The 26,743-nt window shown below is 32.5% G+C and overlaps 1 protein-coding gene across 5 annotated transcripts in view; it reads right to left on the bottom strand.

Moving 5' to 3' along the window:
* The window catches only part of LOC145243404 (uncharacterized), a 302,808-nt gene that overhangs the window by 217,688 nt on the left and 58,377 nt on the right, over positions 1-26,743 (bottom strand). For all 5 annotated transcript variants that reach the window (XM_080106260.1, XM_080106258.1, XM_080106259.1 and 2 more), the window contains exons 11-15: positions 26,688-26,722; positions 24,459-24,619; positions 10,612-10,752; positions 7,433-7,590; positions 4,537-4,653 (exon numbers count right to left, since the gene is read on the bottom strand). In XM_080106260.1, the coding sequence (XP_079962386.1) occupies positions 4,537-4,653; positions 7,433-7,590; positions 10,612-10,752; positions 24,459-24,619; positions 26,688-26,722 (612 nt within the window). The remainder of the gene's footprint in view (positions 1-4,536; positions 4,654-7,432; positions 7,591-10,611; positions 10,753-24,458; positions 24,620-26,687; positions 26,723-26,743) is intronic.

Here is a 26,743-nt window from a genome sequence, read left to right on the forward strand (position 1 = left end):
GGTAGATGTTTCTCGCATGCCTTTCTAGCTAGGGATTTCCCCTTCCTTCCTTCTCTTCAAAAAATGCTCAATTGCCAAAATTCATAAAGTCTGAAGAAATGCTGGTTTTGAAAATTTTCAAACTACATAATGCTTGAAATTGTCGAACTGGACATGAAAACAATTGTAACGTAAATTGAAATACACTTTTTGTTGCCACCAACACCTTGTTTTGAAGTCTTGTTTTTGCTTACACAGTGTGTGTGTGTATATATATATATATATGTATATATATATATATATATATATATATATATATATATATAAATTGAAGATGGATTTTTTGTTTATAAAATATTTGATAAAAGAAACTCTTTCCTCTTCCAAATAGTTTGTATGCTGCATAAAGATAGTACCTGCCCTGTATTTATGTTTTATGGAACCATTACGTCTGAGTTTTTGAGAATATCTCGCGTTACCTTAAAATTAATAGATTTTATACCACCAGTTTCTAGCTTAGTAATAAGTATGATTAAACAAGGTGAAGATAAAACCAAAATATTTAAACAGGTAAATAAAATTCGTTATCCTGATGTTTTTGAATCGTATAAAATTAACCAGAATATATTAATAAAAGAAATCCAAAACTATATTAGTAATGTATAAAATGTACTTACAGAAATGTATACATTTATATATATATTTTTATCTTTTATATTTTTTTAATAAATAAATAAGAATGTAAATATATACAGTACTAATCATAGTAGGGGGTGATAAGTAGTAAAACGGATTAATCCTAATCTTATAAATACAACACTGGTAAATTAAAAAAATATATCCATTTTGAATTTGGAGACAGGGACGAATCTCACAGGTAAGGAAGATATTTTTTTATAACATGAATAGGTTAGCCAAATTAATCATGAGTAGGTAACTAGATCCAATATCTGGAACATTTTTTTTGTTCTTGTGATTAAGGGAGGTGGTGTTTGATCAACACTGCTGGGGAACCATGATTTAATATACTGTTTTGTTTTTAAATCCTCGAAATAGTATTTCATGATAAACAACTGATGATCCCTTAAATTAACATTAGGACTATTCGAAAGAGCAAGTTGATGCATTGATTGCAGGTGATTAAATGACTTACTAACTAAATAGTTTTCCAATGAATACTAAAAAAATATAAAAATTAAATCAGTTTTTTTATATAGTTTTAAAGGTTAAAAAACTTCCAAGACTATATATATATATATATATATATATATATATATATATATATATATATATATATATATATATATATATATATATACAGACACACAGTAGACTTTTTAATTCATTAAAAACATGTAAAATTTATAGCTTGTTGACTTAGAAAGAGTGCTTTATGTTAAATGTGGTTAAATTTGGGCTCATTTTTGTGTTAAATATTAAACTCTATTAATACCTAACTATGCATCGAACCGATATCATAATGTTCCGTTTGCTGCACCTTATAATAACAAAGGTCAATAAAAAATTTCAGCCAGATCGGCCCAGTAGTTTCAGAGAAAAAGTGGAACAAAATTTTATATATATATATATATAAATAAAAATTATAACACGGAAATTACATAATTTCCGTGTTATAATTTTTATCTTATTGCTCTGTTTACCACATTGAGCTCTCATACCCGGATTTCCTCTGGATTTATTCCATTATAACACTATATATATATATATATATATATATATATAAGCTGAACGTCTGTGTGTGTGTCTGGTAACGAATAGGCTCCTATATGGTTGATTATTATAGAAAACTGATCACATATAATGATAAGAGATGTATCGAGACACAGGAATGGGTATGTTTGATCTGGCATAATGATGATTCATTAAAATTGTGGGGTCTGCATACGCGCCTGGTCCACAAAGTATGGAAATCAAAAAAAAAAAAAAACGTTTACAAGTGTTTTTGATATAGATGTACATAATACTTTGATAAGTATGTTTTAACTTAAATAGGGATGGTATAATAAAATTGTGGGGTCTGCATTTGCGCCTGGCCTCCATAGAATGGAAATAGGCACAAACTTTAATAAAGACTTTTCATATCTATCTGCGTAAGTATACTTTGATAATTATGTTTCAGCTTGAAGAAATATGGCATAATAGAATTATGGGGTGTTCGTTCGCACCTGACCTCCATAGAATGGAAATATTTCACAAAGTTTAACAAGGTTTTTTAATATAGATCCACAGAATATTGTGATAAGTGTTTCAGTGTGAACAGGTATGGTATAATAAATTATGGGGTTTATCTATTTTATTTTTACTTTCATCATATTTTCCTTTGGTTTTGATAGCTCCAAATTCGAAGCTATCTCTTTACAACCCTTCCTTTTCATAACCTATCATACTTTCATAAATCAGAGTCCATTTTCTGTAGGCTGTTTTTGAACCCAATCAACGACGGGTACTTTTGCTAGTATATATATATATATATATATATATTTCTGTGGAAATATACTTTATTTCCTTATAATATATACCAATCCTTATTTAAGAACCTCAATGTAATTACAGAGCAACATAATGAATGAATGACAAAAGTCTATATTCATGATGTTGACCATCTGATCATATCATCATGTTGACAAAAGTCTAAGTTCATGATGTTGACCATCTTATAGTTTATTTCTTTAATTCAGTTGATATTTACAATTCTTGACAGTGTGTTTCGTAGCACGAAATCAATCACTTAATTATTATATCAATTAGTGAATCTATTTTGCCCTTAACTCATCAGAAAAAATAGCTACAATCAATCCATCAAAAGGAAATAAAGTGCGTTTTGATATGATTAAAAATCCGAAAATTGGAAGAGAAGCTGTAAATACCTCATAATATGCTTACATTACGCCATTTTGAATATAGAAATAAAGGCACTAAAACCGATCTATTCATAATAACAAATTCTCTTAATTTAGGTATATTCTGCCAGAAATGTTCTATTTATTAATTAGTAAATTTATTATTTATAATTAATATATTCATATTTACCCAAATAACATCAATGATTATAACCTATTACACATGTTTGCAAATATGAAATTAAAAAAAACAAAATTTTTTTTTAGTTTTCGGCTATATTAAATTATTTATTAATCTGAATTTAAAACTATACATAACTAATCTCTCTTAACTGTTATAACCAAATTTATTACTACATAAATTATAATTCTTAGTATTACTTAATTTTAAACCTATAATTTTATTTAGTTAAAATTTATAAGTTCGCTATATAATCCATTACCATAATTGTTTACCTTAAGCGAAAAAAAGTTCAAATTTATTTTAATTGTTAGTATAACATAATAACTCTGTTAATTGATGTATACTCTTATTGAATAAATGAATAAATCTATATATATTATCATATAGTTTTATATCATCGGTTTCTTTCTTTATTGATTTATTTGTGTGTGTGTGTGTATATTATATATATATATATATATATATATATATATATATATATATATATATATATATATATATATATATATATATATATATATATATATATATATTCAAGTTCTTTATATTTCCAAATATTTATGTATGGTATTTGGTTTGGTTGTTTTGTAGAGAAAAATTGTAGTTTTTAAAAATAAAAATAAACAATAACATCAATGTTTTCATCAGGAAGCTAGTATCTTCAGACAGCCTGTTATGGTAGCACTATCTATCTGAAGGTACTGGCTTCCTGACTTAAAATGCATTGTTTTTTTTTTTTCTTTGCAAACTTAGCCATGTTCTGCAAAGTCAAAAACAAAGACAATAATTTTCCTCTAAAAAAACAGCCAAACACCATGAATAAATATTTGGAGATATAAAGAAATTGAATATAAAATCTTTTTCCAAAATTACTGGATTCAGCATTAAAAAATTTGAAAAGGGTCGATATGCCATAAAACAAAACAACCAAAATTACAGTTTCAAACTGTAACTAGACAGGCAAATGGGTTAGGCTGAGATTGATCATTTTTAAAGAGGATTTGTAAATCGCAAATCTGGGTTATCTTTATGATTACTGTTTCCAGTTCACTTCCAGTTGCTCCTTCGTTTTTTAATTGATTTTTTTACGTTTTGTTTATTAAAATTGTTAGGTGAAAAGTACAGATTTTTCTAACGAACGTTATTTTTATTTAAAGAAAACATTCTTAACATGGGGAGGGGCATCCGGAAGTTAAGTCGAAACAGTAAGTAAAGATAACCCAAATCTGTCTACTTCAACTTCCTGATTAATGCCTACTGCGTTCACTTTCAAAATAAAATTTGATTGACTAATAAAGTTTGAAGAGAACGAATTAATCACAGTTTTTTTTCCGCTTTTTTATCATTTTTTTTTATTAACTTTTTACTTTCTCCAAATATTTCAATCCTACTTTTCGCTCATCCATTCTAAAGAAAGCAACACATTCAACAAATATTATTTCACAAACATTATCTGAATGAATTTTTAAATTGTTGAAAGAAATACTTGCAAAAGAAAAAAAAAATTATTACCTGTACAATATTATGAGGATGTTTCTCATTCTGCCATACCCACCAAACACAGTCGTTGACGCGAATGGTAAGGTAATGTCTTTCAAAACCATCTTCGGTTATGTGAACTGTGTGATTCTATGAAAAAAAAAAAGAAAGTTTAAATTATGAAAATCTTTCATTATTTGTTGTTCAATTAAGAGGTTTTTATTATTTCCCCAGAATTCCTCCTATATTAAAAAAACAAAAATAAAAAAAGCTGTATGAGGTACGTACCCGTGATGAAATAAAAATATCATATTCCAAAAATCATGAAATTGGTCAAGAAATTTTTTTTTTTTTGTTTTACTAAGAAATTCCAAATTTTATGAAAAAAAAACAATGATGCCTCGCTCTGCCATTTTCAATGAAAAAGAGAGATAACTTTATTCGAACTTCCGAGATTTTTTGTTTGTTTTGAATCTTGTAATGACTACGATTTACTATTAATGGCTTTCAATCGTAAAAAAATGAATTTTCTTTATAGATAAAAAAAAACTACTTGATCAGTTTATGTGATTTTTGGAATATGATTTTTTTCGTTACATGATTAGTACCTACATCATAAAGACTTTTCTGCATTTTTGTTTTTTAATATAATGGAAATTCTGGATAAACATCGTTTCTTTTTTATAATTATTTTTTAAAAATAATTCATTAAGAATAATGAAAGAATGACGATTTTAGGATTTACGGAATATTCCAATTCGTCCCAAACCATTTTTTTTCTGGAAATAAACTGTTTATCTGTTTGGAGATTAAGCTTGTTAAAACCGTAAAGAGTAGACAGGAGTGGCTAATGATTACAGAAAAGCTGAAATCACGAGGACTTCCCTGTGTGTGTGTGGGGGGGGGGGAGCGCTTAATTTGTTTTCCAAAACAAATATTATGTAATCAATTTCAACTAAGAAAGCCAAAATTAAGAGACAAATACCGATTGCGAATGTGATGAAAAGGAGACAGGAAGTCTTTCTTTTATGAAACAAAAATCATCTACATCCTTACTCCTTGTTTAAATTTTTAGACCCATGGCAAAATTAACATTTTCATAGAAAACTATCATAAGTGTAAAAAAGGAAGACAAAACAAAACAAGAGGAAGAGAAAAAAAAACAGAAAAAGAAGAAAGATAAAGAGAGATATAGAGAGAAAGAAAGTTAAAAATAAATAAATAAAATCTAACCAAATAGCAACGAAAAATAAGGAGGTAAGGCTCTAGCGATTATGCAGATATCAGATTTTATATTTAAAAAAAAAACGTGGATTTCAATCAATAAGCAAAGAACTCACATTCGTGGGAAGCGATTTAAGTGGAATTCTGCTTTTTCTGGACTTAAAAAAAAAAAAGAATTTCGCTAAAAAGTACTCCTGGTAGAATGGGAATAATTGGAATATTCTATAACTGAATTGAGGATTTTTTATTTTTTTTTATTTTTTTTATTATTATTATTATTATTATTATTATTATTATTATTATTATTATTATTATTATAATAATAATAATAATAATAATAATAATAATAATAATAATAATAATAATAATAAAAAAAAAAAAAAAAAAAATTTAGAACCTTCCACTTTCTAGTGCAGCAATTAAATAATTGCAATTAATTTTCTTTTGTGCGAACATGTCCTCACTCGTGGAGTGATTGATATGTGTGTGAGGCCCATTTCGCCTCAACCTTTTCCTGCAATTTATAAACAGTTGCAGTTTAAACATTTACGTGATCAGACCATATTTCTTTTCTAGCCTCTCATCATGACTTGGGCAAGAGGCGAGATGAAATACCCAAACTTAATTTCACTTGTACAGCACATGCATCGCTACTGACTCAACATATTGTTTAATTCCTGTTTTCATAACTCTTTTCAGGCCATGTTTGTTATGTCGATGAAAATGTATTAATACACTTGATTTAAATTGTAGGGAAGAAGTTTATTATCCTTATAACCAAATGATGATAACCATTTTTTTTTTTCATATCCAGCAAGCCTAGAAGGGTGAATATCTCTATGCAACAATTCTTTCACTATAAACAGGCTTCCTCACATACTGGTCCTACCAGATCAGACTAAAGACTTCCTAACCTAAAATGCGCCAAACATTGATGTTATTGTTTTTGTTCTACTTTTCCCTTTGCTAAAAGTCAATCATGTTCTGCAAAGTCAGTCAAAAACAGGTACAACAATTTTCGAAAAAAGCTAAGGAAAAATTATGTTATGTTTGCATAGTGATGGAGAGTGCTCATCCTCCTGAAAAAAAGCGTTGGTTTTTTGAATTGCAGAAATATTGGTCAGCCAGCGAAAAGTTGGAAACAAGTGATTAGAGAAGGCCGTTCATTCTGTGGACTCTGTGACCTGCTGAACTGTAACGATTGGATAGTGAACTTGCGGAATATGAAAAAATTGTCTGACACTTGAACAAGAGAAACGTGATGTGAAGGTTAAATCTGTACAGTATAGGGATATGTATGCAGAACAAAAGACTCTTGACGGTATGACGATGTTGAAAGAATGGGTGCAAGTTCTTGGGTCAGTAGGTGTAAGAAAAAGGGTAACAGGCCCAGTTCAAATGAAAACATGGGGGTGGGGGGGAGTGATAAAAATGTACTTGAACGAAAAAAATGGATAAACAAACACCTGGTCAGAAATAGATTAATTTGGAAGTCAATTTTTTACGGTCTTCCAACATATCCCAGCATTTGAAACAGAAACATTATGAGGATGATGGTGATAATCATGATGATAATGTTACTGCTGCTGCTGCTGCTGCTGCTTCTGCTGCTGCTGCTGCTGCTGATGATGATGATGATGATGATGATGAGGATGAGGAGGAGGAGGAGGAGGAGGAGGAGGAGGAGGAGGAAGAAATATGTTACCTTTGAACTTGCTTGGACAATAACTGAGCAAGTGCTAACAATATCCTGCACGCAGGAGACTGTGTATGTATATACTCCAATGGTACCCAAAGTCACCACACCAATACCAAGGGTCTTCAGAATAGCAGTTTCCTCTTCTTCTAAGCTGTCACCTTTGTCTGTAAGAAGAGGCAAGAGATTGGTAAACTAGTGAATAATTTTGGTATAAAAGTATATTCAAACATAAATTGTGTCATAATATATATATATATATATATATATATATGTCAAAAAGTATATATTCCAAATTTCAGAATGTTGTCCCGCTTACTATTTATTTCTTTAAGCATGTTAAAATGTTCAATTCTTGACAGTAGCAGGTTATCTCAATATTCCATAAGAACCTTTCATTTGGTGATACAAGCATCAAGTGAAAGATTGTTTCAACAATCTACCCCCACTACAACACCTGTTTCGTAGCGTAGAATCATTCATATAATTATTATGTCAATTTTTATTTATTTATTCTGCCCTTATTCATCAGAAGAATAGGAACTTATCAACTTTCAAAGAAAATAATGGAATATAGGCATGATTACATTATCTGAAAATCGGAAGAGAAGTTGCAATTGTGTTTTTTTTTATCCTGGCATAACTAAAAAAAACACAACTGCAACTTGAAATTTGGAACATAGACCTTTTTTCACGTAATAAACAAAAATATGGCTACGCTTATCAACAGAAACAGACATGTGATTGACACATCACGAGCACTAATGACTTGTTTTGTTTCAATCACAAATAAGAGAAAAAAAGGCATAAAATTTGACTTTTCGCCGCAACTAAACAAAAACAACAGACTTAATTTCAAACTGAAATTAATGTAAACACAGTCAATAAATACCTGAAACAGTTTTGACTGTAAGAAGTTCGGTTGGGAGTTAATTTTAGCTATTTATTTTCCAGCATCATTGTAATATCAACACTCCTTTATAAAGAGAGAACTTTCTCTGCAAAAAAAGCCCTAAACTGGCTAAGAAGCTAGAACCCTTCTAAAATGCAACTTTGATGCCCAGTCAAGTCAAGTCTCTGCAGCAGTAGCTCAAACAGCCTTTTCCAGTACTAACTACCACAAACTACCTGTAAGCAAACTTCACTCACTACTACTGCCTGCCTTCTGAGACTTCTCTCTACAACCAGCAAACTTTGGCTCACTCCAACAGCTCCAGCTCACTCCTACAACTTCCAACGGCTCCAATTTCCAGTGCCCACTGATATCCAACTATTTGTTCCAGTGCCTATTGACATCAATCCTCTAGTTTCTGGTGCCTCCGGATTCTCGCGCCCATTGCTGTCCAGCCTTTGGATTTCAGTGCCCACTGACGTCTAGCTTTCTGTTCCACTATCTATTGACACACAGGTGTCCTGTTCCAGTGTCCACTGATGTTCAGCTACCAGTTTGTAGTGGCTGATCCCGTCTTTCTCTGGCTGATCTTGAATACACAATCTTCATTGCCAACAATTTACCATTTCCTTAATTGCTAAATAAAAAACATGATATATCTATCCTCTTTAAACGATCATCAATGTCTACCATCTTTCTTTACCTTTTTTTGTCTACCTTGTTAGTTGTACAGTCGATTGACACCTCCATTCTTTCGGCTTGTTGCAACAAATCTTATGGCATAATAGATAAAGTTCTAAATAATAATCAGTTCCAAATGATATCTTTCCGGCGGTTGAAGGTTCAGTTCTCAGTGTGGGCGATACTAAGAATACAATTACAAAAGACTTCTACCCAATCATGGCTGACAGAACAAGAGCAAGCTACCTTTATAGATTAAATAAAAGGTTCCAATCGAAATTCCGTATAGATTCCTGAGTTTGAGAGAAAAATTTCAGAGTTCAACAAGATGCATCTAAAATAAGTTAGCTGAAATGTGAGAATAGCATCTAAAATGAGAAGAGTATTATCCAAATAAAATAAATACTCAATTATATTCCGCAGATTTCATTGGATATCGATTCAGAAATCAATATCGTAAAATGTTATGCAAGAATCTGCAAAATTTCAGAATCAAGCGTCAAGATTTTCTGCACTTTAGGTTTGATTTATAAATGGGGAATTCCTTCTACCAACTAATATCTTTTGACAAAATTAGTTAAGAAGATTACATTAGATCACACACACACACACACACACACACACACACTTTTTCTCGTCCTGAACACGGACTTATTGATCTGCAATGAATGGTGAATACTATCGTGTTAGTCATACTGGTTCTTGATTTGGTCTTTTGGTCTATATAAAGTGTAGTATCTGTTCTTCAGCCTAATTTGCTCAGTGGGGGAGCAAATAAATACCATCTGTTCTTCAGATGCTGCACTTCTATTTCTTGTTCTCTTTCGGTGGAGTTTCAGTCCTTCACGACTGAGACAATTTTTTATTTTTGTACCTTTTCTCCACGTTAAAAAACGACCCTGGTGTCTAACTCTGTCCCGTGGGGAGGCATAGTAAATAGGTACATTATGCTGTTAGTTTGTTCATCTCCGAGCTGCTGTTTAGAAACTAGTATGTATACTTTCCATTGAGTAGTTCAGCTCGGGATCTGAGGTTTGCTGAAAGCAGTGTGACTCAATAGGATATATGAGTTATCCACACATGTTCTGTCATCTTTATGACTCATCAGTGTAGCGAAACCTAGTAAGATTGGAAACTGGGACCTCAGTGACTGACGTCTAGGGCTATGATAACTAAATCACCAGTGGTGATAGGAGAAATTACATTGCATTATAAATGATTTTACTTATTTATATTTTTTTATTTACAATGCTGATAATTGATAGGTTTTCAATTATTTTTATGAAAGACCATTACCTCAGTGCTAAGTAGAAACCAGTATTTTCTTCACTAGAGTGTGCCATCTATAGAGGAACCTATATATATATTAGTTAAACGTGTTTCATCGGTTCTATGACAGTGTGGCTAAACCAGAATTTAAATTTTCTTTTGATTTGAAAACAATTTTGACCTTAACAAATAAAATTATCAAATTTAAATTCTTGATAAAATTTAAAAAAATAAAAAACAAAACAAATGTAAATTGAAAACATTAGAGACAGAATGGATCACAGCAATAAAATTGTTAATTTAATAGCAACAATTTGTCAAATTGTAAAATCGTAAAATTACTCACTTCCACAAGAACAAGAAAAACTCTTTGCCAATGGATTCAAAACACGATCAATTTCGTTTATGGTAGATACTTTCCCATCTTTTCTATCTTTTTCCTTCCACAACCACCAGATACGGTCATTAGTTTGTGCATGGATCAAATCTAGAAACAAAATAGAATTTAAAATATAACATTAAATAATTGCAATATTAAATAGTTGCAATTTATAAAACAAAATTATATAAAAGTTTGTCCATATCATATGAAAAATACTTGAAAAATATCTAGGATATTATCAAGATTGGGTACTTATATAGTAATGAGTATAGGTGAAAATCGCTGTTCAAATAAATTAACAGGAAAACTCTTTAATATACTTACATACCAGACAAAAAAAAAGAAGATATCTACGCCAAAAATTAGGAATAATTATGGAGTAGAATTTTAATTAAAAATAAAAAAACAGTTTTAACACATTTTACCAATCTGCCACTGATGAGAGTGGAAGTGCCATAAAGCAGGGGGAGATAAGTCAATCTGTCATTTAACCAAGTAATGACAGATCGCCAAAATATGAAAACTAATTTTTATCTTTAATTAAAGTTTTACGCAATAATTTTCCCTAATTTTTGGTGAGGATATTTATTTTTGCATGTTACATAAGTATATCAAAGAATTTTTACTTACTTTTTTTTTGCATAAGAGTCACCACTTATCAAGGGCCGAAGGCCAGTCGAGGATAAGGGTTAATGAGTGTACAGTAGTCAATGGGATGATATCGTTAGTAGTGGAAATTTGGGAAATTGGGTTACTTAAGGGGACAGTTCAACAAGAATTTGTTTATGTTGGACTTGAAGATGACCAAATTGTAGTCAGCTGGAAAGCAGGAAAACGGAAGAGAGTTCCACAGGCATGTAGTTCTAAGAAAGAAGCTTTGTTCATGAAATCTACGATTAGGTTTAGGCACAGATAAAGAGTGGGGGGAATTATTGATAGTGTTTTCATCTAGATGAGTATTTTTCATGCAAGTTTGGCGAGGGGGGACTATAGATTGGAGCTCAGACGAGCCCTTGCTATGAAAATAACGATAATACAGAGATAGGCTCGCAACGTCTCTTCTGTGGGAAAGAGATTGCAGGGAAGAGAAAAGACTACTAGACTACAAAGTCTATTTTGAACTCTGTCAAGGCAGGATAAGCTGATTCTAGCAGCACCTGCCCAGATGTAGCAACAGTACTCGATCCTTGGACGTATTTAGCTCTTATACAGGTAGAGAATTGCATCAGCAAGATATCTACTGGAGAGATTGAATGATCCCATCATTTTTTCCAGTGACCTTGCCAACAGATTTGATGTATGTGTTCCATTTAAGATCAGGAGTAAAGGTCAGATCAAAAAGCTTGTCAAAACATGGAGCCTCCTCAAGACGAGAGCCATTCATTTTAATTGATGCGAGATGGGGGTCAGGGCGTTGATGATGAAAAGAGAGAAGCTTTGTTTTAGATGCATTAAAAGTAACCAGCCACTCCTTTCCCCATTGCACCACGTGCTCAAGATCAGAAGAGAGAGAATCAGAAAGATCTTGGTCATTTACGGTCTGTGATGTTGCCATAGATGGTAGTGTTGTCAGCATAAATGTCTACAAATGATCTTAGGATGAGATTTAGAGATCATTGATGTAGATCAGGAAGAGAGTTAGGCCCAGGATGGAACCCTGAGGGACTCCAGCATTAATACTGTAAGCTTCTGATTTCTGTCCATCAACCATCACTCTTATCAACATATCAGAGAGAAATGATTTAATAATTGAGAAGATATTTTGCACTATACTGTAGTTGGAGATCTTGTGGAGTAGACCTTTATGCCAAACCCTATCAAGAGCCCTTGATATGTCAAGAGAAATTTTCTTAGAAATGAAGCCTTCATCGAGAAATTCGCTAATCCTATCAGATATAACAGTTATCACATCTGCTGCAGATCTCGCAGAATGGAAACCATATTGCATGTCACTGGGGAGTTATTTTTAGCTGAGGTGGCTGATTACTTCTCTATTTAACAGATTCCAGCAACTTGCTCATGACGCACAGGAGACTGATTGGTCTGTAATGAGAGGGGGATGGCCGATCACCTGAATTTATAAATATGAGGCATACTGATGAGCTTTTCTATGGTGTTGGGAAGCATTTCTCCTTAAAACAATGTTTAAAAGACGTAATAATAAATAGAACAAAATACATAAAGAAATGAAAAATGCATAGAGAGGCACAATAAACCTTCAGAGTGGTTAATTATTTTCACATGATCAGCAGAAGTTGTTCAAGTACTGTTATTTTTATAATTAAAAAAAAAATAGCAGCAGCAATCCATACAAAGGTGTTTTGTATGGACAGAGATATTTTTTGGATGAACCGGATTCAGAGAAATATTTTTAGTGAAAAAGATTTACAGGTTTTATGTTCAAATGTGAGAAAACGAGAAACAACATCTAAGAAAGATGAGGATAATAGTCCGCAATAATAATAAATAATACTCATCTTAATAATGAATTCCAATTACAATAATATATAGGTTTTTTGAAGTTTTACTTTAGGGTGTTTTCTATGGAAGAAGATATTTTGGGGATGAGCTAGATTCAGAGAAATATTTTCAATGAAAAATTTTGCAGGTTTTACATTCAAATGTGAGAAATCAAGAGACGTTGTGATATAGTAAACAAAACAAAATAATGAGTTAAGAAGGCATATATTTACAAAAGAGATAATTTATATATTTAAAATGAAAGGTTTACAATGGCCATTACACTTTACTTCATTAATTCATAAAAATAAAATTGGAAAAAAAATAAATAAAAATCCGGGTCGGCATTTTTTGATTTTTTGACAAAAGCATTTATTACCGTTACTCTCCCGTCTCGACATCACTTATAAAGTCTCTTGCTGCAACATGTCCATCTAACCTGGCCAGCGTTTCTCTTTCTTCTGACCGCATGCTAGCCATAGCCGATCCATTCTCGTATTCACTTTACACGTGCGTCTCCTTCAGCACCAACTTTTCTTTGATCACATGGTGTCCCTTTTTTTCCTTTTTCTGTTTGTGCCAGCTCGCGCACACTTCCTATTTTGCATACACGTTCAAACGCTGCTCCAGCTGCTAATACAATCGCTTGCCATCCATCCTTTGGCTGCTGCTGCTATTTTCGTACGCACTCATATGTTACATAATGTTCTTGTAAAAACAAGGGGATAATTTAGAAGAAATCTGGATCGATTAATTAAGAGCCATGAGTTTCAGGGGTCAGAAAAATCGTATTCAAAACTTCTTTGCTCAATTAAATAAATTATAATTCATTGAAAGTTGTTTATAAGAGTCAATGTTCATTTGTTTTTGTATTAGTAAAATATTTCAGTCAGAAGAATTGGAAATATTTCAATGAATAAGGTTTAATAGATTGACAGACGATAATAAATCGATGAGTTGTGTGTGTGTGTGTGTGTGTGTGTGTGTGTGTGTGTGTGTGTGTTCGTTAGTGTTTGTGTGTGTGAGTGGAAGGAAACGTTGCAGAGATGAGCGCCCACAGTGGGGCAAGTCCAACATAAACAAGTTCCTGTTGAACCGCCCCCTTAAGTAAGACACTTTAGCAGATCTCCATTACTAGCGATTACTACGATATTGTCCCATTGATTACTGTACAAGCAATAACCCTTATCCCCGAGTGGCCTCCGGGCCCTGATAAGTGGTGACTTCCTTGTTAAAAAAAAAAAAAAAAAAAAAAAAGCGCCACTGATCCACAGCTTCGGGTCGACTGGGTTCCAGTAATTTATTGAAAAAAAAAAAAATCGGGCCCTTTTAAAAGGATTAGGCAGCTCCAAGAAAGACCATTTCAAATAAATTCAGAAAGTTTTCTGATTAGTCCAAAATATAATTACTTGTTTTTAGGATAGTGTATGCACAGACGATATGCATACAAACGCGTTTATGCATTTTGATTTTGTGCTAACATCGACAACAACGCCTACTGGAGAGAGCTTGAATGCCTACTAGACATTATTATCAAGTGGTTAAGTTCTCTCTGTGCTGGAGTTTGTCAGAACAACTTGGTATGAGGATACTTTTCCCTAGAAGTAAACCCTGACTAAATATTAAAAACCACATTCAGTATTCGCTGCCCAAATAAGATCTTGGCATGAATAACTCACACTAGCTTTTGCGAGGAATGGTGCACTTTCTCCATGGGATGTTACGTGAAGTAAAAGCATGAAGCTGGTTACTCCACCAGACTAGATGAATTCTTGTCCTGGAATCCAATAAAACACCACAGGAAAATTATGTTCTCAACTTCTTTACTTACTCAATGTTTGAAATATGAAAGAGAACCAGCAATGAAATATTTGAACTTTCCCGTGAGAGATTTGCACAGGGTATATTCAAACTTTAATAAAACAACCATATAACAAAGAAAGGTAAACGTTTTTCCTAATTTTTAATCCCTTATTTTTTTATTCAAAAGGATCAATAAATAAATAAAATTAAAACACCATACTATTGCGAATTTCAGCTGCGAAGGACTCAATCAAGTAACCACACAATTCTGCCAAGAAAGCGCATAGACATTTTTGTTTGTTTTTGTTATTCTGTTGTTTTTTTTTGTTTTTTGTTTTTTTTTTCGCATGAATAGATGCGTATTGTTGTTCTGTTATGCCTGGCTCATGTTTTCTTTGTCCTTGAACGTTTATCAATAATATTACTGTCTTTTTACGCCGGACAAGGACAATTATATTTACCGTAAACCTGTTTCTGGTACCAGCCTTCGATTCCAATCCGTCGAAAATCCTTCGATTCTGATACTCCAAAAAGTTACAATTCTTACGATTCCCAATTCCAATTAACCGTCCCAACACTAATATATATATATATATACTAGCATTTCAGCCCGGCGTTGCCCGGGTGTTTGGAGGTGTATGTTGAGAAAAAAAAAAGCGGTCAATCTTTTTTAACTTTGACTCCTATTATGACCCCTTAACATTTATTGTTTTGGGCTCGAATCAAGTTATTAAGTTAGAACCATGTCCAAGGAACCTATATCTAAAATTTCAAATGTTTAAACCCAAAACTGTCAGAGGAGTTTGGTAGAGTTCTCAAAGGTCAAATCGTTGAACTTTGACCCATTAACAGCCAAATTTCTGGCCGAAAACCGATCACAAAGATTTTCCCAAATCTCAGTACTCTGTATATCAAATTTCGAGTCGGTAAACTGAAAATTGACAGAGTTATTGCGTTGGAAAATGTACACACATAGACATACACACAGACACGTCCACTTATATATATATATATATATATATATATATATATATATATATATATATATATACTAGCATTTAAGCCCAGCGTTGCGTGGGTATTTGGAGGTGTATGTTGAGCAAAAAAAAAAAAAAGCGGTCAATTTTTTTAACTTTGACCCCTATTATGACCTCTTAAAATTTATTGTTTTGGGCTCAAATCAAGTTATTAAGTTAGATTCATGTCCAAGGAACCTATATCTAAAATTTCAAGTGTTTAGACTCAAAATTGGCGGAGGAGTTTAGTAGAGTTCTCAAAGGTCAAATCGTTGGACTTTGACCCCTTAACAGCCAAATTTCTGGCCGACAACCGATCACATCGATTTTCTCAAATCTCAGTCGCCAGTATATCAAATTTGGAGTCTGTAGACTTAAAATAGACAGAGTTATTGCGTATGGAAATGTACACACAAAGACAGACACTTTCACTTTGTATATATATATATATATATATATATATATATATATATATATATATATATATATATACTGGATCGTAGATATGGTCCGGCAACCGAAACATATGTAATTAAACGGATAAAACGGTAATAAAAAAATAAAATAAAAATAAGACGCATATTTGCTCTGCAATAGTATTGAGCACTCTCTTCAGGTTTTTACTAAATATATATGTTTGAATTAAAATTGAATACACATCTGACAAAGGAAAATGTTCTCAAAATATACCCTATGGAACTTCCATCAAACTAGAATATTTTGCAAATTTTATTTCCTGCGAGACAAGCTAATTTAACATAAAAATAATAATAAAAATCATAAAACAAAAACATAATAATAATAAATAGGTAATAGTGGCTATATAAACAAAAAAATTTTTTAAATATATTTATTAAATAGAAAAAAATCAAATTTAGATAATAACACATAGAAATTCGCTTTCAACTTTGAATATATAAATAAACAGATTTATTCCACTTACTGCGGCCCCAAGATTTGAGACACTCGCCATTTGAGACAGACGATTTTCCTCAAAATATATTATGGAACACTGTCACACACAGTACATCGCTGTGTAGAAGTTTGACTTTTCAAGTACACCTTATTATTGACAGCAAAAAAATATATATGTATACATAGTTATATATATAGATGTACAGCAGGTTGAAAAGAAAGTTCTTGCGGTTTTTAACTTTAAAATTTTGATGAACATATCTCGGCTCAAACAAAAATTTATTGATCGAAATAAGCACTGTAAGAATCAACACACTTTTGCCAACGCAAAACAAGTGTATTTATGCCAGTATCATAAAAACTTGCATTCTGGTGGTGATGAAGTCGCTGAAGGCGTTTTTGATATCGCTTAGGTTTTTGAAGTATTCTCATGCAGAAAGTTGTCGAGATGCTTGAAAAAGTGGTAGTCAGTAGGTGAACGGTCTGAAGAGTATGGCGGATGAGGCAGAGTTTTGTAGCCCAATTCGTTCAACATCTGTACGATCAGTTTAGCAACGTTTAGTCGAGCCTTGTCGGGGAGAACAATTGGACCTTTTCTGTTGACTAATGCTGAGTGTTGTTATCAAAGTTCCTGATGCATTTCATCCATTTGTTGACAGTACTTTTCCACCGTAATGGTTTCACCTGCATTCAAAAAACTGCAATGGATGAGACCGGTCACAGACCACCAAACAGCCAGCATGACTTTCTTTTGATGCAACTCTGGCTTCGGGAACTGTTGTGGAGCTTCGTCGGCATCTAATTACTGAGCTGAGAATCACTGGTTGTCGTAAAGAACCAACTTTCCGTTGCAAGTCACAACCTGGCTAAGAAGCGAGTTATTCTTGTTGCATAAAAGAAGACACGTTTCTTTGGTTGCCATTCAATTCGTGAGGTACCCATTTATCTATTTTTTTTTTCTTTCCAATCTCTCTCAAGTGGTTGGAAATCGTCGTATACATTACGGCTAATTCAGAAGCAAGTTCTTAAACAGTTGTGTGTGGATTGGCTTTGACTAAGGCTCTTAATTGATTATTGTCAACGTCCAATGGCTGACCACTATGCTCATAATCTTCAAGACTCTCATTACCGCCACAAAATTTCTTAAGCCATCATTGTGTTGCATGTTCAGTAGTGGTTCTTGGGCCAAACGTTTTATTAATATTGCAAGCTGTTTAAGCAGGTTTTTGGCCTAACTTGAATTGAAATACGAAAATTGTGTAAATTATCTTTTTTTCATCTTGTATTCAACATTCTGAAAAGGCATCATTGTTTAAAACGATTGCAATTTAAATGATGGCAAAAAACGCTCTTTAAAATGATATCTATATTTTTATAAAGTAATAGGGTTCGTGTGTTTCTGTCTGTGTGTACAGCTCTCCATCATCAACGAAATATAAAGGAGGTAAGAGGGTAGATCTCTCCTGGTAGAGAAACATTAGAACCCATTTTAGGATGTTTCTGTTATAGGAGACATAAGAATCTTTGCCTAATTTCTTTATATACTATTCTACAAACAACCCCCATATCGAATGACTTATGCTCATTTGCATATCACATTATATTAAATCTCTTTAACTAATTACCTCGACCTTATTACATATTGGAAATATTCTAATCATTTCAACTGTACTATTTACAAAATCTATTTAACATTTAATCTATCTTCTATCTTCTATCTATCTATATCTATATTCTATATCTATCTATATCTATATCTATCTATTCTATCTATCTATAAAAACAGAGATGTGTGTGCCACAGACGATTTCTGATTGGTTAATCCAATAATCACATCTCCTAAAAAAGTATAGTTCTTACGCTCTTAACTTTACCATAAAATATTTTGGTCTTATTTATTGTCCATCTTGGAAGGGTTTAATTTTTTTCTAACTTGCGATTTACAACTTAAAAAAATACGAAACTAACTTACAATCTAACAATCGAACCTCCGACACCACGGCCGCCATTATGAAACTAAACTAAAAAAAAAAAATACGCGCGTTCACTCGTTTTTTTGTGCATTTTTTTTTGGGGGGGGGGGGCTAATTTAGCATAATAGTGTCCATTTAATAGTATTATCTTGAAAAAATAAAAAAATAAGGAAAATTACCAAAAAAACAAACAAGAACAACAAAAGTGTGCCGTATTTTTAAAAGTTTTAATGCGTTATTTTTATTTGCTTTTTTTATTTCATCGGTGAAGAAAATGGCCAAACAGAAATTTTGAAGGCCAAATTTCGCGAATTTGGCCTTTTTTTTAAGCAGTTTGGCCTTCAAAATTTCTGTTTGGCCATTTTCTTCACCGATGAAATAAAAAAAGCAAATAAAAACAACGCAATAAAACTTTTAAAAATACGGCACACTTTTGTTGTTCTTGTTTGTTTTTTTTGGTAATTTTCCTTATTTTTTTATTTTTACAAGAAAATACTATTAAATGGACACTATTATGCCAAATTAGCCCCCCCCAAAAAAAAAATGCACAAAAATTCGAGATTTAAGGTTTTGACGAGATAATTTAGCGAATTGTCCGGACTATTGCGAGATAACCATCCATTAGTTTTTCCTGAAATTTTGCCACAAATTGTATTTCATTACATAGATGTGCATAGTAACAACATTTTTTTGCCGAAAATTCCCGTTGCGTCTCCAGATTTCATCGGTGAAGAAAAAGGCCAAACAGAAATTTTGAAGGCCAAACTGCTTTAAAAAAGGGCCAAATTCGCGATTTGGGAAAATCGATGTGATAGGGTTTCGACAGAAATTTGGCGATTAAGTGGTCAATATTCAACGATTTGACCTTTGAGAACTCTACCAAACTCCTCCTACAATTCTGGGTCTAAACAGTAAACACTTGATATTTTAGATATAGATTCCTTGGACATGGATCTAACTTATTAACTTTACTTGATCCCTAAACAATAAATGTTAGGAGGTCATATTAGGGGTCAAAGTTTTAAAAAATTGACCGTTTTTTTTTTCTCAGCATTAACCTCAAAACACCTGAGCAACGCCGGGCACCGATTGCTAGTATATCTATAAAAACAGAGATGTGTGTGTGCCACAGACGATTTCTGATTGGTTAATCCAATAATCACATCTCCTAAAAAACAATCGTTTCTACGCTCTTACCTTTACCATAAAATATTATGGCTTTATTTATTGTCCATCTTGGAAGGGTTTAATTTTTTAATAACTTGTTATTTACAAATTAAAAAAATACGAAACTACACGAAATACGCGCACACAAAATACGGTAAAACTATACAAACACCGTGACAGCGAATTAACCTTACCCCTAACCCTAACCCTAACCCTAACCCTAGCCCTAACCCTAACCCTAAACCTAACCCTAAACCCTAACCCTAACCCTAACCCTAATCCTAACCCTAACCCTAACGCTGTCACGGTGTTTGTATAATAATACCCAAAATACTAAACTACACGAAAAATACTAAACTACGCAAAAAAATACTAAACTACACGAAATACGCGCACACACGCACACACACACGTTCACTACCGTCACGTTGTTATGGCAACCAAACCCGCTGACTTCTTTTTCTCATTTCACTCGTGGTCTTAAATTCATTTCGGGTTTGTATTACTGTACACATAGATTCGAATAAGTTGCCAAAAAACAAATATATAACAAATAAATGTTATCAAAGGCAAATTTTTCGTGTTTTTATTCAATTTAACATGTTTATTCAGCTCGAAAAGCATACAGTGTTTACCGATGTATTGGAAAATTCAAGATGGCGGCCGATTCTCTCTTTAACACGGTAAGTTTGGAAAAAGGTGTAATAAATAAAAAAACCGGTTAAAATACTGTTAAAAACTCGCTCAATATATGTTACCGTGACATAGGTTGACATATATTCGGCGGGTTTTTAATAGTATTTTGTATAGTTTTTTTATTTATAACACCTTTTCCCAAACTTACGGTGTTAAAGAATGTGTGAGACGCCATCTTGAATTTTCCAACACATCGATAAACACTGTATTCTTTTCGAGCTGAATAAACATGTTAAATTGAATAAAAACACGAAAAATATATCCAGTTTTTATCGGTTTTTTACCTTCTCTGCAGAAGTACAAAAAAAAAACAAACAAAAAAAACAAAACGGAAGGTACTTTTACAGAATGTTAAACTAACCCTAACCGATGTTTTATGTTTAGTTTAGGAAAAGTCAGAAGAAATAAAAGTCATTATTGCATGAAATATACGTATTTAGTTGAAGTATTGTTTATGTCAATTCTTTCGAAGAAATTTAGCAAGAATACCTGTAAACCAGGAAATCGGTAAAATGTCATCATGGATGAATACTTGTCTATTATAATTTCTACCCTTGACAAAAACTTAGCCATAACAAAAGAGATTTATTGTTCAGATTGTTTTTGAGATTGATTTCTAAAAAGATATTTTATAAATAAAATCGACTTTAAACTTAAAGACTTAAATTACAATAATTGAATTTAAACATTCTTATTTCAATATTTGGCACATAACACCTGCAAAAATGATCACAATGTCAGGATTTCATTTTATTTCAGAATCGATGGCAAATACTAATATTTAACATTAGTTTATCATTTAAGCCGATAAAAAGCCCTTTTTTTTCCGAGTCATAAAAGGATTTGGAGTTTCCTAATCAACCTTTCGGGTGCAGTTGCACGCTCTCAAAATAACTAAAGTGTTGGCTTTAAAAAAATTGGTTCATTAAAACTAAACAGGTTTAGTTTTAATAAAAAAAAAAAAAAAATTAAAAAAAATCGCTTTGGTAATTAGATATGTCGTATGGTTATCCCTAATCGCTGAATAAAACCGCTAACGAGTTGAATGATTACGACATAAAATTAAACTCGGGTTCCTGAAACGGAAACTTCGTTTGTTTTTGTTTTTTTCTTATCAATATATTTACATTGTTATTTTGTTTTCATTTTCAATCATTCGAACAGTTTTCTTTTTCAAGTAATCCAAGTTACAAAATTCCCACTGTTTACTATGCTAAAATCACAATGACTAATGTATACCTATTAACCCTTATCCTTGAGTGGCCTCTGGGCCTTGATAAGTGGTGACACCCATGTAAAAAAAAAAAAAAAAAAAAAAATCACTCGAACAGTTTTCTTTTTATAATGTACAGTTTTAAAAGTTTAAAAACGATATAGTTTTTACTTCAGGAAAATTAATGGGTCAGTTTTTACGATGTGCCCTGTTAAAATACTGTTAAAAACTCGCTCAATATATGTTACCGTGACATAGGTTGACATATATTCGGCGGGTTTTTAATAGTATTTTGTATAGTTTTTTATTTATAACACCTTTTCCCAAACTTACGGTGTTAAAGAGGGTGTGAGACGCCATCTTGAATTTTCCAACACATCGGTAAACACTGTATGTTTTTCGAGCTGAATAAATATATTACATTGAATAAAAACACAAAAAAGATATCCAGTTAGGTAGAAAAGTAACTTATCTTGCCTTTGATAACATTTATTTATATATTTGTTTTTGACTATTTTTTCGAATCTATGTGTACAGTAATCTTGCCAGGATGCGGAGGAAAATGAATGAAGGGGGAGAGGAATAAAATAAAAACATTTTGGAAACAGAGTAAGTTTGAAAGAATTGCTTTGCACAGAAAGAAATTAATGAAAAAATAAAATTAAATTTCTTTTCTTTCTTGATTTTTTTTTTAGTTTTTTATGAAAAAGGAAGTCAAAATTAAGACTATAAAAAACAATTTTTATTAAGAGCGAACCTCAGTCGTCAGGTCTGTAAAAAAAAGACGTAGAATAATAAATGTTTTCTAATACAAATTGTTTTTACTTATGTGTTCATTTGTCTCTTTGAAGTTCGTTTGTTTAATATATCGGTTTGCAATATAATTTTGTCATTCTGTCAGACTCAAATTTTAAATCTATATATCTATAAAAGTGAAAGTGTGTGTGTGTGTGTGTGTGTCTGTGTACATTTCCCTACGAAATAACTCTGTCAATTTTTAGTCTACAGACTCGAAATTTGATATACAGGGTACTGAGATTTGGAAAAATCTATGTGATCGGTTTTTAGCCAGAAATTTGTCGATTAAGGGGTCAAAGTTCAACGATTTGAGCTTTGAGAACTCTACCAAACTTCTCCGACAATTTTGGGTCTACACACTTTAAATTTTAGATATAGCTTCCGTGGACATGGATCTAACTTAATAACTTGATTTGAGCCCAAAACAATAAATTTTCAGGGGTCATAATAGGGGTCAAAGTTTAAAAAATTACCCCCTTTTTTTTGCTCAGCATACACCTCCAAACACCCGGGCAACGCCGGGCACCCATGCTAGTATAAAATAAAGGTATTATAACGAAAACTTATTTGAAAATACGTCATTTGAAATCAAAATGTAAAATACTACAAGAACTTTCTTCTCAACTTAATATAATATCACTTGTTTTTGTCTTCCTTCCTTAACACCTACAACATTCCATTCTTTGCATTGTAATAGTCTTCAAACACTTACCTTTATACATAACTCACACAATGCTTCAAGCAAACTACATTTCATTATAATATATATATATATATATATATATATATATATATATATATACATACACACATGTATATATACACACACATTATATATATATATATATATATATATATATATATATATAAGTGGAACAATAAAATTGTCGCCATAGAAAAGACGATACGAGTCCATTTCTGTTTGATGAAAACTGGTTTTCTTGTTGCAGACCATTTACTAGTTGGCCAGTTGTGTACAAATCCCAAGAGCTATAGGAGCCTTTTATCATGTCCGAAATGACATAATGTTCAATGAACAAGATCAGAGATGCGTTGCTGCACAAGTCATGCTCTTTACCGATCCAAGTTATGACAACGGGACCATTGCCAGCGCCCTCAAAATGCAAATTCAGACGGTTCAATACCTGAAGGCACAGCTCAACGAAGTTTCCGGCCATGGTTATGGTCTTTGGTATGGTTTTAAGAACAACATCATGACACCTCACCTCTTTGAAGTCGGTTTGAAAGTCAACACCAAAGTGTACCAAAATGTGCTGAAGAGTGTGGTAATCCCTTGGTGCAATCAGGTAGCCACTGGCAGACTCTGGGTGTGGCAACAGGACTCAGCGCTGGCCCATAAGTCCAAAGAGACCCAGGCTTGGCTTCAGAAAGAGTGCTCTGACGTACCCTTCTCTCACTGGCCTTCCTCCTCTCCCGACCTGAACCCGCTAGACTACACCGTTTAGTCATACGTCGAGAACATCACCAACATGACCTCCTACAACATCAAAGCCAGCCTGATCACTACCATCTACCGAGTATTCACTGAGCTCCCACCAGTACTTGTGGAAAGGCATACTCCCAGTTCTGGACCTGTATCGAGGTGGTAATTGAGGTTGAAGGCGGCTACATTGAATAGATGTCAGCTATTCTACATATCAAGTTACCTGAATTGATTTTTTCAATAAAAGTTTTAAAATAAAGCTGTAGTGTTGTTTTCTCTATGGCGACAAATTTATCGTTCGAGCCTGTATATTAGTTAAAAATTACCATTTGAAAATCCAGTCTGTGCATTGACCTCGATGACATGTTCTCTTGACTTTGACTTCACAATGATGGTTCCCATAAATGTGGCTGAAAATTCATTGTTTTGATCAGAAAAGTAATAGTTGCCGGGCGTATCAAATCTATGCGCCATTAAACCCTGGATGCTGCAGAAGAGAAACAACAAGAGTACATAAATGAAATGCAAATTTATTGTTCGCATTAAAAAGATTGTGTCTCAGTACTTTTGTAGGATTTGCAACAACTAATTCTCGTTCTCTCTCTCTCTCTTTCTTTCTAGATGTACGTTTTAAATTCATAAATCTATGACGTCATGTCAAAGGTGTAATTATTTTGTTATGGTAATGGCTTAATGTTTGCAACAGCTTCCATGTTTGAATTAAAGTTAAAAACATCTGATGAAGGAAAATGTTCTTGAAATATATCATATGGAACTTCCATCAAACAACACTAACGTAAGTAGGAATCTATAATGTAATAAGAACACACATTATATATAAGTGACCTGATCTGTGTGTGTGTGTGTGTGTGTGTGTGTGTGTGTGTGTGTGTGTGTGTGTGTGTGTGTGTGTGTGTGTGTGTATGATCGTTACCAAACTATTCTGTCAATTTTTAGTCTCCAAACTTGAAACTTCCATACATGAAATATTCAGACCTGTGGAACGAATTTGATTTGGTTCTTAGCAAAAGAAAAAAGAAGAGCTGCTAAGGCATTAAAATTTAAACAATAGAACCTGACAAGCATAAGTTAAACTAATGTGTATCCTTTACACATGTGCATTTATACATTTATATATTTAAGCCAATTAATTTTTAATGTTTTGATGTCTGATGGTAATGAATAATGCTGGAGAGCAAAATGTTTTGGTTTCGATTCTAGCTGATGGCACCCAAGTCATATTTTTCGTAATTTTTGAAATCACTACTATATATTGGGTACAATATAATAATCAGCAGAGAATTTTCTCAATATTACGAAATCTGCATGAATTGAAAGCATATTTGAGCATATTTTACGCCTGAGCAATGCTGGGCTGCTTGCTAGTATATATATATATATATATATATATATATATATATATATATATATATATATATATATATATATATATACGTTAGACTTGAAAACAACCATATTAGAGTCAGCTGGAATGCAGGAAAACGGAAGACAATTCCATAGGCGTTCAGTTCTAAGAAAGAAGCTTTGTTCATGGAATCTACGTTTAGGTTTAGGCACAGATAAAGAGTGAGGGAAATTAGTGATAGTGTTTTCTGCTAGACGGGTGTTTCTTGTGAAAGTTTGGCGAGGGGGGACCACAGATTGGAGCTCAGTCGAGCACCTGCCATGAAAATAACGATAAAGCAGAAACAAACTCGCAACATCTCTTCTGAGAGAAAGAGATTGCAGGGAAGAGAAAAGGGCATCCCTACAAGGCTACAAAGTTTATTTTGAACTCTATCAAGGCAGGATAAGTCCTTTCTAGCAGCTCCTGCCCAGATGTGGCAACAGTACTCAATCCTTGGACGTACCTGGCTCTTATATAGATAGAGAATTACATCAGCAGTGAGATATCTACTGGATCGATAGAAGGATCCCACCATTTTTCCAGCAGCCTTGGCAACAGATTTGATGTACATGTTCCATTTAAGATCAGAAGTAAAGGTCAAGCCCAGAAGCTTGTCAAAACATGAGGCCTCCCCAAGATTGTTCAAAAACAAAGAATAAAAGATAGAATTAATTATTTTCTTATTCCATGGAGTTTTAAAAATTTGGCTTTTTTCCTCGGAGGAAAATAATTAGCACTAACTTAGCTAATAATTGATAATTAACTAAATAGTTAGCACTAACTATTAATAGCAAGTCTATAAAAAAAAACTTTTGCGAATTATCTTACTCTGAAGAAAAAAGTAAAATTTTTTAAACTTCATGGAATAAGAATATATATATATATATATATATATATATATGTGTGTGTGTGGGGGATGGGGCATACATAAAAAGTCGAGTCTTCATTCTTGGTATTCCTGTCTCTCACCCTCGTTGCAATATATTTGGTGATGTTGAAAATTATCCACCTCTTTGTAACAAATCATATGATCAAGGAAACAAAAGAATATCTCATCACTAATTTTCACCGATAATTTTTTTTTTAAAATCTATTATTTGCAAATTTCTAAGATTGGACAAATGCAAAAGATGAAAAAAATACTCACCTTGGTATTAACCAAGCAAAACCATTTTCCATTGGCTGACAAAACAAACAAAAAGT

This window comes from Euprymna scolopes, chromosome 22 (assembly GCF_053919585.1).
Source record: "Euprymna scolopes isolate OS-2025 chromosome 22, ASM5391958v1, whole genome shotgun sequence".
Lineage (NCBI taxonomy): Eukaryota > Metazoa > Mollusca > Cephalopoda > Sepiida > Sepiolidae > Euprymna > Euprymna scolopes.